Source organism: Leiobunum rupestre, chromosome 8 (genome assembly GCF_980474605.1).
Source record: "Leiobunum rupestre chromosome 8, qqLeiRupe1.1.hap1, whole genome shotgun sequence".
NCBI classification, from domain to species: domain Eukaryota; kingdom Metazoa; phylum Arthropoda; class Arachnida; order Opiliones; family Sclerosomatidae; genus Leiobunum; species Leiobunum rupestre.
Window position 1 is genome coordinate 52,436,945 of NC_143391.1, and position 14,155 is coordinate 52,451,099.

At 35.7% G+C, this 14,155-nt stretch overlaps 1 protein-coding gene across 17 annotated transcripts in view; it reads left to right on the top strand.

Moving 5' to 3' along the window:
- The window catches only part of LOC149933675 (uncharacterized), a 79,815-nt gene that overhangs the window by 49,851 nt on the left and 15,809 nt on the right, over positions 1–14,155 (top strand). For 14 of the 17 annotated variants that reach the window (XM_090156218.1, XM_090156217.1, XM_090156219.1 and 11 more), the window contains 4 exons: positions 6–1,308; positions 2,318–2,385; positions 4,296–4,372; positions 4,818–4,923. In XM_090156218.1, coding sequence (XP_090012344.1) covers positions 2,332–2,385; positions 4,296–4,372; positions 4,818–4,923 — 237 coding nt within the window. In that variant the 5' untranslated portion in view covers positions 6–1,308; positions 2,318–2,331. Of the gene's footprint in view, positions 1–5; positions 1,309–1,426; positions 1,936–2,317; positions 2,386–4,295; positions 4,373–4,817; positions 4,924–6,203; positions 6,277–14,155 lie in introns of those variants that run through there. The other 3 variants (XM_090156204.1, XM_090156216.1, XM_090156215.1) reach the window with 3 other exon arrangements.

Sequence of the window (14,155 nt, forward strand, 5' to 3'; positions counted from 1 at the left end):
AATAGCGAACTCTTAATAGTTTGGTAAAACTAAACTGAAACTCCTTCAAGTTCCAACCCGGGCCAAATAGCCTCATTATCGGATGGTGGTTTTTGGCGGCGTTAAGGCTTGTTGTAGTACGAAGTCCATTCGTCCAAAGTAAGTTAACGTAAATTTATATTAATATGCTTGTTGATGTAGGAAGTCAAAACGTACCAAGTTTATAAACCTAATTTTAAATTAATAGTTTAGCGGTAGTAGCAAGTCAAAACGTCCCAAGTTATATAACCTTAATATCAATTAAAAAAAACTGTAGTAAGAAGTCAATACGTCCCAAGAAGTCAAAATATCTCAAGTAAGATAACCTAAATTTCAATTAAAAGACTAGCTGATGTAGGAAGTCAATACGTCCAAAGTAAGTCAACCTAAACAACAATTAATAGGCTAGCTGTACGCTGCTGTAGTAGGAAGTCAAAACATCGCAAGTAAGTAAACCTAATTGCAATAAATAGGCTAGCTGTAGTAGGAAGTTAATTTGTCCAAATAAAGTTAACCTAATTTTAATTAAAAGGCAAGCTGTAGTAGGAAATCAATACGTCGAAAGTAAGTAAACATAAATTTAAATTAATAAGCTAGCTGTAGTAGGAAGGCAATACTTCCAAAAAATAAAACCTAATTTTCAATTGAAAGGCTAGCTGTAGGAAGTCAATACGTCCCAAGTTCGTTAACGTAAATTTCAATTAATTGACTAATGGCGAAATATGATATTTCCTTTTATTATTTGATATGGCTTAAGCTGAAACTCTTCTAACCCAAATGGCCTCACTATTTTCTCGGATAACGGTCTTCGGCGGCGTAAGGGACAATTGTTTTTGGAATTCAATATCTCTAACGAAAGTTAACCTTAATTTCTGTTAATTCATAGCCAAATCTAATTTTTTATAATGATTTGTTAAAGGTCAAAACTGAAACTCCACCAACCCAAAGACCTCAGCGGCATTAAGGCTATTTGTGATAGGTTCTTATGCTTTTTTATTTTCTACGAATAATTATTAATTATTAAATTGAAAACGGACAGTTAACGAACAGTCTATCAGTCAATAATCCAAATGATAACATCGGGTATAAATATTTCTATAGACTTTGATGTGAAGGTTTCAAACAGAGCTCAAGGTCTAATAGGAATGCAGTTTTCTCGATTAAAAGAGGTTTTTTTAAACTTATTTTTAACTAATGTTTCCAGGTGAGCTGATAATATCTGACCATGAGAGAGAGACTTGTCTTAATTGAAATTCAGACTCCTTCATTAAACTTTAATTTTACGCCATGGTATATTCCTATTTATACGAAATATTTAAAATTTCCATGACATTTTGAACATTTTTAAATATTCCTGGTTTGAATGAAATGTAGCAAAAAAGACTCGTGGATCAAAATAAAGAGATAACTATTGACACAAAACGCTTTTACTATTGCAGTATTTTACTATCACTATATAGAGGAAGCAAATTCCAATTTACCTTTATAATATTCCAGAGGGAGAAAACGAGTGTAGAAAACGATAAGGACCTAAAGGTTACCTATACACTATCACGCGATATAGCACAGGATAACAAAAGTATTTTTTCTGCCGTTGCCGTGTTTGATTAAGTCTGTTTTAGGACTCGACGAAACCATTAGCGGCGCAAAGTTGGGCGCTTAAGGCTAAATCGAATGGGAAATCCAATTTATTTTGGACCTAATTTCGTTGTATTTTCTGTAGAGTGTAAAAGCGTAACTTCGAATAGAGGGAGCCAAACATATAATTTAAATCAAGCCTTTCGTCTAAGGTGTAACTGTCAGCTTTAGGGTTCACTCACTGGCCATGACTGTTTTGTCAAACGTTTCGGCTGTACACGCTATTGCAGGGCATTTCTGATGACATTACCGGTTGTATCGGATTATACGATTTCCCAGGTTCACTATTATATAAAATTTTTACTCTGACTTTTTAATAAATATCATATTGTTCAATAACTTTCAGTTTTATACTATACTACATTTATAAAAAAAATTATTATTATAAAACCAACTGCATATTAATTATACAGAAAAGAATTTTTTTCACGGATCATATCGAAAGCAAACTCTTGAAATATTATTTTCATTATTTATAAAAAAAATTGCATTTTTGAAGGAACCATATTTCAATTAGCCATTGCGCATTTTAATTTACATAGGTAGGCCTAATGGCTTATGGTTAAAACTTTAATATACAGTTAAATAAATATGCATATTTAGTTCAAATATTTAATATCCTTATCATATTTTTAAAATGGTTGTTATTTTTCCATTCCAGGTAGAGAATTTAGGATGGAATTGGACCAAGAAAGAGATTTTTCAATTTTAAAGTTGGGAGTAGTTCAAGTAAGCATGTATTCTGATGGTCGTTATTATTTATGTTATTGTCGTACATTTTATTTTCTTGTAAAATACAAATCCATAATTCAGGAAAGAATGAATAAAGTTAGGGAATTTTAAAGGAATTACAATACGCTTGGAAAATTCCGTATATCTTAGCATAATTTTTAACCACAGCTAATTATTTTTATTTAATGAGAAAAGGTTCAAAAACTGGTCTATGCACGAGTAAGCAAATTTTTAAATGTACTCTGGGGTGGCAAAGTGGTTAGAACTCTCGACTGGCAGCGAGAGGAGGTGGATTCACTCCAAGCTTGTCACATTTCGTAATCACTCCTTCTGCGTTGAGTTTGTTTCTTTTCTCTCAGCTACTTATAGTGATGTTCCCTGCACTATTCGGTTTCTCCTTTCCATAAAAACTTACCGAATTGTTGGCTTGCGTGGCTTAAAGGGCTGGAGAACATCCGTTTACGCAACTAAACTGGCCCTTGTAATTGGCTTCACAAGTTACTTGTGGACCTAGGCCTATGTGGTTCCTTTGGGTATTCGCTTAGCTGAGTTTTATTAATATTATTATAATCATATTGGGTGTAGCATGACGGAGAACATCTATTGCGCTTAACGGCCACGCTCGTTTCGTGTTTCGTACACCCGATCCTTGATGAAACGCCACAGGAATTGTTTATTTATAAAGGATTTGTAGTTCTATCTTAGATGTTTTAGACAACTACTGTTTTGAAATAGGAAATAGACGTTTCATTGAACCTCAAACAATTTTTTAATTCTTTGGATGAATTAAAGAAAGAGCTGCATTAAAAATTAGTGACACACTAATGCTTTGAAAAAAAATTAAGAAGTTTCAAATATGGCAGAAAAAGATATTTTCTTAGTTTGTTTTTTTCGTGACATTCTATTTAAGTTAAAAATAGGTCTTGTTCAATATAATTAACTTTATTTGAATTTTGTTTTAGTTTTTACCTAAAAAATAGTCCTTGAAAGATTCACAACTCTACCGTATTTAGTTTTGATAGAAAAAATAAATTTACTTATGCATGTAAATTAATTTAATTTCTTTCCTTCACCTGCTATTTTAACAAGTTCAAATGTTTCCTCCCAAACGGGTTCTATTTTTGACTTAAATAAGGAAATTCCAGGTGAGCCACTCATTTACATACAAAACTGTACGTAATCTAAAATTAAAAAACAGTTATATGTTAATATCTAACTTTCCCGTACTAGCACTTGAGCACGAGTCTATAAATTAAAATTCAGCTTATGTTAAATATCAGTAGCTAGAATCTGGTAAAAATTGATCCTTAAACCTGTGTCCCATAATAATTTCTTAAGAGAATTTCGTGAAAAAATGGAAAAATGTTTTTTAATAGAGCAAGAGTAGTCGTTTTGTCAGAAACTATGAAACAAACGAACCAGGGAAACAGTTCTTCAAATTAATTTCATTTATTTAGATTTTGATAAAGAAATGTACTGGTAGGTAAGAACCACCTATGGATTGCACTGCCAAGAGTGATAAAATTCGTGAGTAGGTAGAAAAGTCCTACATATCTGCGTTCTTTATCACTCTTTATAGTAAGAAGGCAACACATTTCTTTGTGTCTCCCGAATAGTTTAAATGTTAACCTGGATTTTTAAGACTCTTTACTTTATATATTAGTCCTTGAAAATTTAGGATTTACAAATATTCCCAATGCGGTAAAAAAAAACATTTTTCTACCTCTATGATCTCGACTTAAAAAGAAATAGTTTAAAATCCAACCAGTAATGTGTTATTTGTACAATAAACCTAATAATATAATTTACTTTCCTGGATACCGAGAAATATATGAGGTATACATTATCTCTAGCCATAAAATTTCACAATCTTTATTCATATATTTCATTTTCAATTTTGATATTAGGAAGCCGTTTTTATTATTTCAATAAATAATTATGTGAAAGAAGTGATTTGTGCAATAGAGCATCGTTCCAATTTCAGGTTAGTGACTTGTTTCAGGTCTTTGTGGCAACAATAGAGTACACTTTCGTCTTTGCTCCATGCCATTTATGGACTTACGCAAATATTATGGATTAAGAAATATAATGGAGAGCCTGCTGGAAGAAACTTTTACTAGTGTTCAACGTCGGAGTTACCCAATAGGCGCACTTGGTCCTCGTAGTAGAAAAAAGATTAAAAACACCTTTATAGAAAGGGCATTACAACAAAATTAAGTTTAGGGCATAACTGGAACATAACCTGTCACTGATACTGGTTTTTACAACACACTTTTTCTTTGCATTTTCCGTTCTTGTTGACCCATCGGCAGTTGAGCTGGCGAGTCCGTTGGACTTTCGATATCGTGAACTTAAGAATGTGTTTCTCAACCCATATTCTTTGGTAAAGCTTGTAAACTTTATAGAGTTAAATGAGACGTTATCTTCAGGTTACTTGTCAACTATACCATGTCGAGCGAAGATTTTCCATCACCACGACTTGGGCACCTTTTGTCTCCACAACTTTGTAGTGCGGAAAAGAAACGAGAATTCCAAGTAAATCCTTTTCTTCGCAACACGTTCCCAATGGTTCTGACTATACTAATCACTTTCTACGGATAAAATTAAACTAAATATTTTATTAAGGGAAAAAAGCGTAATCTGTAACCACAGAAGAAAGTGGTTTAAAATTAGTGTTTAGAATTAGTGGCTTAGTCGTTGTTAACAAGACGGTGTTTCAAGTTGCTCGAAAGTATATAAAATGGAATTATGAAATTCAGAGGGTATATGTTTTCAAAATAAAAGTCTTTAAGCAGTAAATTTCATTCCAAATATAAGAATTTCACGGTAGGTGTAAAATAAAAACAATGTGCCGCTTACTTAAAAAGGTACATTATAAGTTAGATGAAGAAAAGGCCTACTTTTAACCATTTTAGGAGAGATGGAAAAACCAGTTGCTTCTACCCAAATAATCGTTTTATTGTTAAAGTGTTTGTATGTCACTGGGAGGACTATAAAAATTATGGTTCAACAATTTCTTCCTTCACTCTACAAATTTCAGTTCGATCTTGCATAATACAAAATGAAGTCGGTGTCACGTCACAAAACGGCGAGCTCAGTTTTTAATTTGTGGCTAGTTTTACAGTTTCGTAACTGGCGTTGTGATATACCTGGTGAACTCTCAGAATTAAAAGTTGTGTTTTGTGTCAGATCTGTGGATCTTGAACAGAACAGTTAAATACATCGCTGAGGGAACTCAATGGTTAAATATTCTAGAAACATCACGATGTTACTATATCCGAAGTCGTCGTGTAAATAGGCTAGAAAAATATCGCCGAATTCGTTTGAATGTGTTTTGAAGGAAGACTAAGTCTACCTATCAAGGCGATATAGTAAAACAAAATTTTCCAATAAGATGAACCCTTACCACGTTTACCTGGACTTCTAGTATAAATGGTTTTTATGATTTATTTAATTTTTTGTTTTTATTATTATTATTATTTCGATTTGAATTTAAACATTTATTGGTTTAGGAGACCCAGAAAAAAAAACAGTGTTAAGAATGAAAACTCATCATCCTCGCCGCCTCAAATTTGCAGAATAGGCATCTTTAAGCGCATTTATAAATGAGGATATCTGGTTAACGTCGTCTTATTCTAGGTCACGCCGCTCATCTCTATCTCCTCGATGAAGGGAGTGAAATGCTGGAGGGTAGTGTTGGAGACGAAAGCGGTTTTTAGGTTTCTTCTCATATTTTGCGGTCTTGCAAGCTCTCCTTTATACTTCTTTACTCCATGATTGAACTACTTTCTAATAATTAAACTTTTCTTTTCAAGTGTTAAAACAGTAGATGTTCCAATGGCAGAAATGTTTCAGAGAGGATTTGACGTAGATTTATCTCTGAATTGGGTAACATTCCTTTTATTTTTAAATTCAAGGGTAAATACTGAAGAAATCAGGAGCTTCCGGGCTCGAATTTGCAGAACGGCAATCAGGTTGTTGCTGTATGCGGTTTGTTTTATGTTGAAATAGTAACAAACTGCCATCTTTATGTTTATTACAGCGCTTAAAACTTGGTGACCATTTGACAACCCCTAAGTACGATCTATTTATTTACCCCAAATATGTTTGGTGACGATTGACGTGATACTTTCAGCTTGATAATTTGTTTAACCGGTTATTAGCTGAGGTGCATTATTAGCTATACGAATGGCGATTGAATCTAACCCCTTTCTAATTTACCACGTCATATCTGATCTACGCCCTATCATCTACAATCTGTGACATGCTATATATCGGCGAAACCGGTCGTCGTCTGGGTGACCGTTTAAGAAAACACCTGCTAGACATAAATCAAATAACTCAATCTTTTAACTACGTGCGTAGCATCCCGACATGGTCGGTCTGTGTTTTGAAGACCAAACGGCGACCGAAATCGTAGATTAACTGAAGAAAATCGAATAATATTCAAGTTTGGATGCAATATAAACGAAAAACTTTTCTTTCGATGATTTATCCATGTTTCCGTTGTCCCTTAATTGTTTTATTCATAAAAAATATAGATTAATTCTATAATATTATTACTGTAATTTTATTAATGTTTTAATCAAATTTCTAGTTTAAATACATTTCATAGCCTTATGTACGTGGTTTTCCTCCGTCTTGTCTCCTATTTTCTTTTTCAAGCGGTTTTACGCATTCTCGTTCGAGATTCTAGAATTTCATTTTATTGATAGTTTTTTCTCCACCTCGAAGGCATATGTGTCGAAATACCGCGTTATTTCAATTGAAAACTCTCAAACTTAACCCTTGTCATAAACTGTAATATTTTGACCGATGGTGGCTTTCCAATAAACGATTCGGTAATACTCCTGTAGCACATGATGTCGTTTTAGGGTCGGGGTACGGTCGACGACCAAATGCCAACCTAAAATCTTTTTTCGATACTAAAATCGTAAATCCTTTTTTCGGATTATTTATGGTCGGTATGTCGACCATTATCTGACTTAAAATAGACCTTACATTTCATTATGGGATTCGACATTAACTTTACGAAACAGACCACATATATTTAGGAAAAGGGGATATTTTATTTATTTTCTGACTATTTGTTGATTTTCCGAGATAATTTTTTATTCACTTTTATTTTTTCTTCAAACTTATTTGTATTCGAAAAACGCGGCATCTAATAATTAGATCAGTTTTGTGTCGGAAATAAGCGTTAATATAAAGTCGGCCCGACATCGTGAGCGTTAACGGATTACAATGCGGTTGGGTTTGGTTTTGATGGTTTTACGCTCACCGTCGCGACAGTGTGGATGCAGTTTGATTGGATATTACGTTATTTTAAAGTTTATGTGTAGGGTGTGAATGTTAAGTTTGTGTTATGACGGTTGTTGGTGTTGAGTGTGTTACGTTAGTGTTGGTTGTGTTATGTTTGTGTTGGTTGTGTGTACGTGCATTTGCTCTCCAACTTTTTCTTGTTGACTTTTGGGACGGACCGAATGCTAAGTGTTTTACAAACTCTCAACTTCCAATGGTAGGGTTTCCACCAATTGTTCACGGTATTCGTCTTCGTGTCTATTTGCGATTTATTGGCGCCGGCCGGGAATCGAACCCGGGTCTGCTGCGTGGAGAGATTTACTCTAACACCTCAGCCACCGACGCTAGTGTTATATATTTTTCATTTCGCTATTGTCATGCAGGCTAACCGATTCGATAATAATTATAATTATTTTTCAATTCGTTATTTTTGCTATTAAGCTTATTCGGTTATAATTATATTTTTCAATTGGTTATGTTTGCTATGAAGCCTAATAAATTGCTATTATATCTTTTTCTAGTTGTTTTTTGCTCTGAACTCGGGTCGAGCGGGTTTTTCTCTTAACGTTATTTTTGCTCTGGAGGCTAAATTATTTGGTTTGTATTATATATTTTTACCTCTCCGAGGGGAACAAAGTCCCCTAGGAGGGGTTATAGAACCAGCGTGTCCGTCTGTGGGTGTTTGGGTGTGTGTGTGTGGCCTGCAAACGCGTTCGCATTTTCGGGGCAAAGGGTAATCACTGCGTACGCAGTCGAAAAACCGTTTTAGCAGTTTAAAGGTTGGCAAAACCACCGGTAAGCGTTAACGGATAAATTTGTGATTGCGTTTTTTTTTTCGTTAACGCCCACCGTCGCTACGTTTGTTATTGGTGCGTATTCTCCAACTCTTTCATAATGACTTTTGGGACGGACCGAGTACGGAGTGTTATGGCAACCTCTCAACTTCCAATGGCAGGGTTTCCACCAATTGTTTACGGTAATCGTCTTAGTATCAATTTGCGATCGCATCAGGCGGGATTTGATCCCGAGACCTCCTGCTTGACAGGCGGACGTTCTACCACAGAACCACCGACACTTATTACGCTTTATCGAAAATTAGAACTTCAGCTTTATCGGAAACGTTTATTACAAATTAACAGATTATTAAATTTTGGTTGTTATTAAATGGAACGAAATTTCGTGTTCCATTTAAATTATTGCATCGAAGTAATTCTAATGTAGCGTATTCTCTGTTAATTAAAAACGAAAGCTCCGCCCAAGTTTCGAACCCGAGCCCTTCAGCACGACAGGCGAATGTTCTACCACAGTTCCACCGATAGAAGTTACGCTTCTTGGAAAATTATAAACTCAGCTTAGCGGGAGAGTATATTAATGGTTTTTAAAGTATAAATTTTTTACGTATGCAATTTTAAAGGTCAAATCTTGTTTTAGCGCAGTCAGCCGAGATAAGAGGGTTAAAGGGTAGACCCTGTGGGTGGTACACTTTGTTAGTTTTTTGTTATTTATTTACGGGTATTATTAACGACCTTTATATAGTTGTGTTAATGCAAAGGCGATAAATCAACGTTTATTGCTTTAAGAGCTGGCGGTTAGTCAAGTGGCTCTCTGTGCTTTGTTGATGGTAAGGTTATTGCTTCTTGTAAATATATTTGGTGTGGATATTTGGATATCTACGATTTCTAACGCAGTCAATGATTTCCTGGGTGTGCGAGTCGTTATATGGTATTGGAAATTGGACGGCATTGGTCTTTCTCATGCGGTATGTGTCACAACGTCAACTAGAATAGCGGTTGTATTGGTTTGCCCATCCACGTATCCTGAGGATGGGTGGCGCCCAAGTTTTATTCCTTTAACTTAGGATGGTATATTATACTGTATAATATACCATCCTAAGTTGAGGCCATGTGATTTCCTATAGTTAAGTATATAAAATACCATCCTAAGTTGAAGGATTGAAACTTGGGCGCCACCCACCCTCAGGATACGCGCGTGGGCAAAGTAATACAAAACTTGTTGAGGCCATGTGATTTCCTATCGTTAGATAGACGGAAAGTATGAAAGGTGAAATAGGTAAGCAAAACACGACGAACATAATTCTTTTAAATTATTGAAATTAGTGGAAATATGCTTTAAAGAAATTCTGAAACTGGGATTAAAATGGGTTTATTTTAGGAAATTTATATCAAACATTTGGGTAGATTTTTCTGAAATTTAGCAACCAAAGCCTTCCATACCTAACAAATAAACCCTGAAAATTTCAGAACCCTAGCATAAATACATTTTGAGAATAATGGTCTGATCGAGCAAATTGAGACACCCTGTGTATATCTAACGATAGGAAATAACATGGCCTCAACGGCTTTTGTTTGCCTTCCTGTGTCTACTAAGGGTGTTTGAGTTTGCCCACTCGAATACATGGATGTGGAACTAATATTACGGACCGGGCCGACTTGATAATTTATACGGAAATAGGAAATGGGTTAGATTCAATTGCCATTCGTATCGCTCGTTAGGCACCTCAGCTATTTACCGGTTAAACAAGTTATCAAGCTGAAAGTATCACGTCAATCGTCACCAAACATAATAGGGGTAAATAAATAGATCGTTCTTAGGTGTTGTCATATGATCACCAAGTTTTAAGCGCTGTAATAAATATAAACATAGGGTTTTGTTACTATTTCAACAAATACCAAAAAAGCATACAGCAACGAACTTAATATCGTTCTGCAAATTCGAGCCCGGAAGCTCCGAGTCATCAATACAACTGCATGACTTTCAAAGACCACCTATTTCGAACGACGGAAACAATGGATAAGCCCACTAAGAAGAATACGCCAAAACATCCAACGTAACTGAAGACACGATATATCAAAGATAAAACTAGAAAACCTATTAGTCACTCCGGAGACCAAAAGAAATTGAAATAGTGACATATCAACTGCTCAGAGTGTAGGAAGACTTCCTAAAATTTCGTAAGGTTTGCATTTGATGGCCAACTTCGTCCCCGACAAACACGGTTCATACCCTACTATATCCGAGATGCGCTTCGTCTAAAATCGAATACATGTTTTTTTTAAATAATATTAAAGCTTTTAAACTTAAAATGGCGATACACACTATTATCATATCCCGGGCCAACTACACATAACTGGAAGACCATTCTGTGAGTATGTAATATACAGGGATCAAGTTATCAATATTAAAATAATTAATAAAGTCGCTTTATGAAGGAACTTCTTATTAGGTTTTAGAAGCAACGCGTGCTTTTGGAAATTATGGGCTCCTGGTCGAGGTTTTTGTGGAAACTTAAATTCGTAATTGCTTCGCAAAAACCAACGATAAAGAAATCAACAGGCCTCAACAAAAAGAGAAACTCGTAATGGGCACCTATTTCATCTAATGGTCGTATACTTAATATTGATGGCACGTTAAAACACCAAGAAGTAGACAAGATCCAAATTAAGCCACTGCTCCTTCGAATTATCCACTGCTTCCACCATATAAGGCAACATAAACAGTAATTGCCTGCATCTTTGAGTCACTGCCACAAGACGAAAATCGAGAATTAAGCTAGCTTTAGGATACGTTGGCCGAGGGGAAACAGACTGTTACTGAACTGTAGCGTCTACTGATTGACTGTGCGATGCGATATGAAAATTCCGTTGAAGATTCTTCTGGTTTGATGAAACGGATATCACTCTGGTAATGGCATGCATTTGAAGAAAGCGATCCGGAAAAACCAACAGGCAACTTGTAGAACCAGGTTAAAATGTCACCATTCCAAGAAGTACGAACTGAAGAGAGCAGCCACGGGTTGAAGAAACGGAGGCAGTAATGGCAGCAGCAGCAACGTCAAAGCCGGCCGCTAGAAGAGCGAAGGTCCTTTAGCTTCAAACAATTTGCTTGTACGCACAACTGGTGAAGCTGTTTGGTACTTTGACTCTGGAGCAGCCTATCATTTCACAAATGACGCCACTAAGTATATCCGGTTCCGGAAATTTTATATACCAGAGTCTCTCCAAGTCGGAAATAAAGAGTAAATGTCTGCAGACGGTGAAGGAGACATCTCGATTAAGTTCCGCATTGAGAAACAAGGGCACCAAGAGATAATTCATCATGTCTGGCACATAAGCGGTTTCGCTTGCAACGTTATTCATTGAAGAGCGCCATGAATCATGTGGTCTGTACGAAAATTATTTCTAACCCGAAAAGTTGGAAGTCTATTCAGAGTTGGCGCCAAGGAATTTCGTCCATCTGGCAGCTGATCCGAGAAACGTTAGAGCAAAATTATCTCCTGACCAAGAAATCAGAAGTAGTTATCGATTTAATTAATTGCTAGCTATGTTCAGAAATTACGAACATACTGTTCTAGAATTGGTAATAAACAATGGAACGGATTATTTAAATAAAGAATTTCGTCGTTGGTCAGCGCAAGAAGTTGTTATAAAGCATCGTACCTCAATGCCGTACACGCCAGTAAAGAATGGAGTGGCTGAGCGAGAGAACCATGCGATCATGGAGTCTTTTCGAGCCATGTTACATTTGAACCCCGATTTACCATAAAAGCTGTGGGCAGAAGCGTATATCTTGTATCACACGGCTCCAACATGTTTTTCCTGGAAACACGCCGTATGAGCTATGGACGGGGAAGATAAATCCACCAGTCAAGCATTAGAGAATTAGTTATGTCTATAAACGCGGAATTCCGCTGAACTAAAAACGCTGTTACTCTGAAGTCTAACCTCACATTAAATTCTATGTTGCATGCAACCTGGTTTCTGTAATTTTTCACTCATCTCCTACAATTCATCAGTACGGTTATCCCGAACATAAGAAATTTCGATAATGACGGCGGACGAGTCACAGTCTCGTTTAATTAATTTACGAGGTTGTGGTGAATTGAAAGATAATTGTAGATCCCTCCTACAACGTCGGCACGATTTTGTTGGATTTTCGCCCCAAAACTGGAACGTCGTTATAATCCACCTGCTAAGAAATTGACCCTTGTTCGATTCCTGGCAACAACGGTATTTCATTTTAAAATAATGAATCAGATTTAATTTTTTATATAAATTTTAAAAATTATAGACTATAATGACGGTAATGAGTTTAACAAGTTCACCAAGAAGGCGATTTTATTATTTCGGTGCCCGTGTTATATTGAAACAAACATCAAATGATCAATCAATAATGAGAACCATTTAATAGTCGTCGCCGAAACCACTTAAATGTTATCGTCGTCTTTCGAGCCAGCCGCGTTTCTGATAGAGAAACGAATCGGTAATTGGCCCTAGTAATTTACGCGGAAAATTACCCTGGTATCAATATTTTATAATTTTTCCAGGTAAATTACGAAAGTAGTAATTACCTTCATATTCGTGTATCACTGTTTCTTAAACCGTAACCGACGCGATATTTAAAAACACCAAACTGATTCTTTCTAAATTACCTTCAGGTTTTAAAATATTAAAAAAAGAACAACTTTCGATAAAAAAATTATAAATAATTTGTGAAATAAAAAAATATATTGACCAGTTGAAAAGGTACTTTAGGTTTCCACTAGCGTTGGTCTCAAGGTATTTTATTTTACGACAAAAAAATGCACTTGTCAAAGTTAGTGTAAAACTAGCTTAACCGAAAATTACGTGGAAAATTACCGCGTAATTGACTGGTTTCCAAATTTACGGTAATTTCAGAACTCTTACGTTTCTGAGCTATTAATAGGCTGTAGGTGCCACTCGTATCCCTTTCTATCTCTTATGAAAATTGTTGTAGACCCGGAGAACATTTTGGCGTGTTTTTTTCTTCAGCATATGATGGAAAGGTTTTTGATTGGGTATAGACCTCTTTCAAAATAGAAACTTCCCAAGTATCGATAGATTCTCGCGCGAGAATAGAATTCCTTAGAGATAAATGTGCATTTAAGTAATAATTAGGCATCGTTCAACTTTTACAACGCAATTAAGCCGATATTTGGACAAGCTTGGCGCTTCCCCTTTAATATCGAAGCAGTACGCGTCACATTTAACTTGTGACCAGAAGTAACAAATAAGTGTGACACTGATCGAAGCAGAACGCACCGCTTTCCGCGTATGCCTAGAATTAATAAATAAATGTGAGATTAATCAAAACTGTATCACGTATCCCGGTGAACTTTGTATAGGGATAGAAACCAAAAATAAACCTTCAATCCGAAATTTTTCTGTGCCACACTTACTTTTTACTTTTGGCCTCACGAAAGAAAGAAAATTCTATGTGTGAAATTTGATTCTTATTTTTGATCCTACTAGCGGCGGCGACGGTTCCCAACCTCCTTCTAATATTTCGCCCTCCCCCCCCCACATTTTTCTAAAAAGCCTAAAGAAAAAGGAGGAAGTGAAATGTGAATATATTATTCCCCCTTTTATACAAAATGAACCAATCAAATATTTTCGTAATCAGAATGCGATCTCCGTGTACACTATAG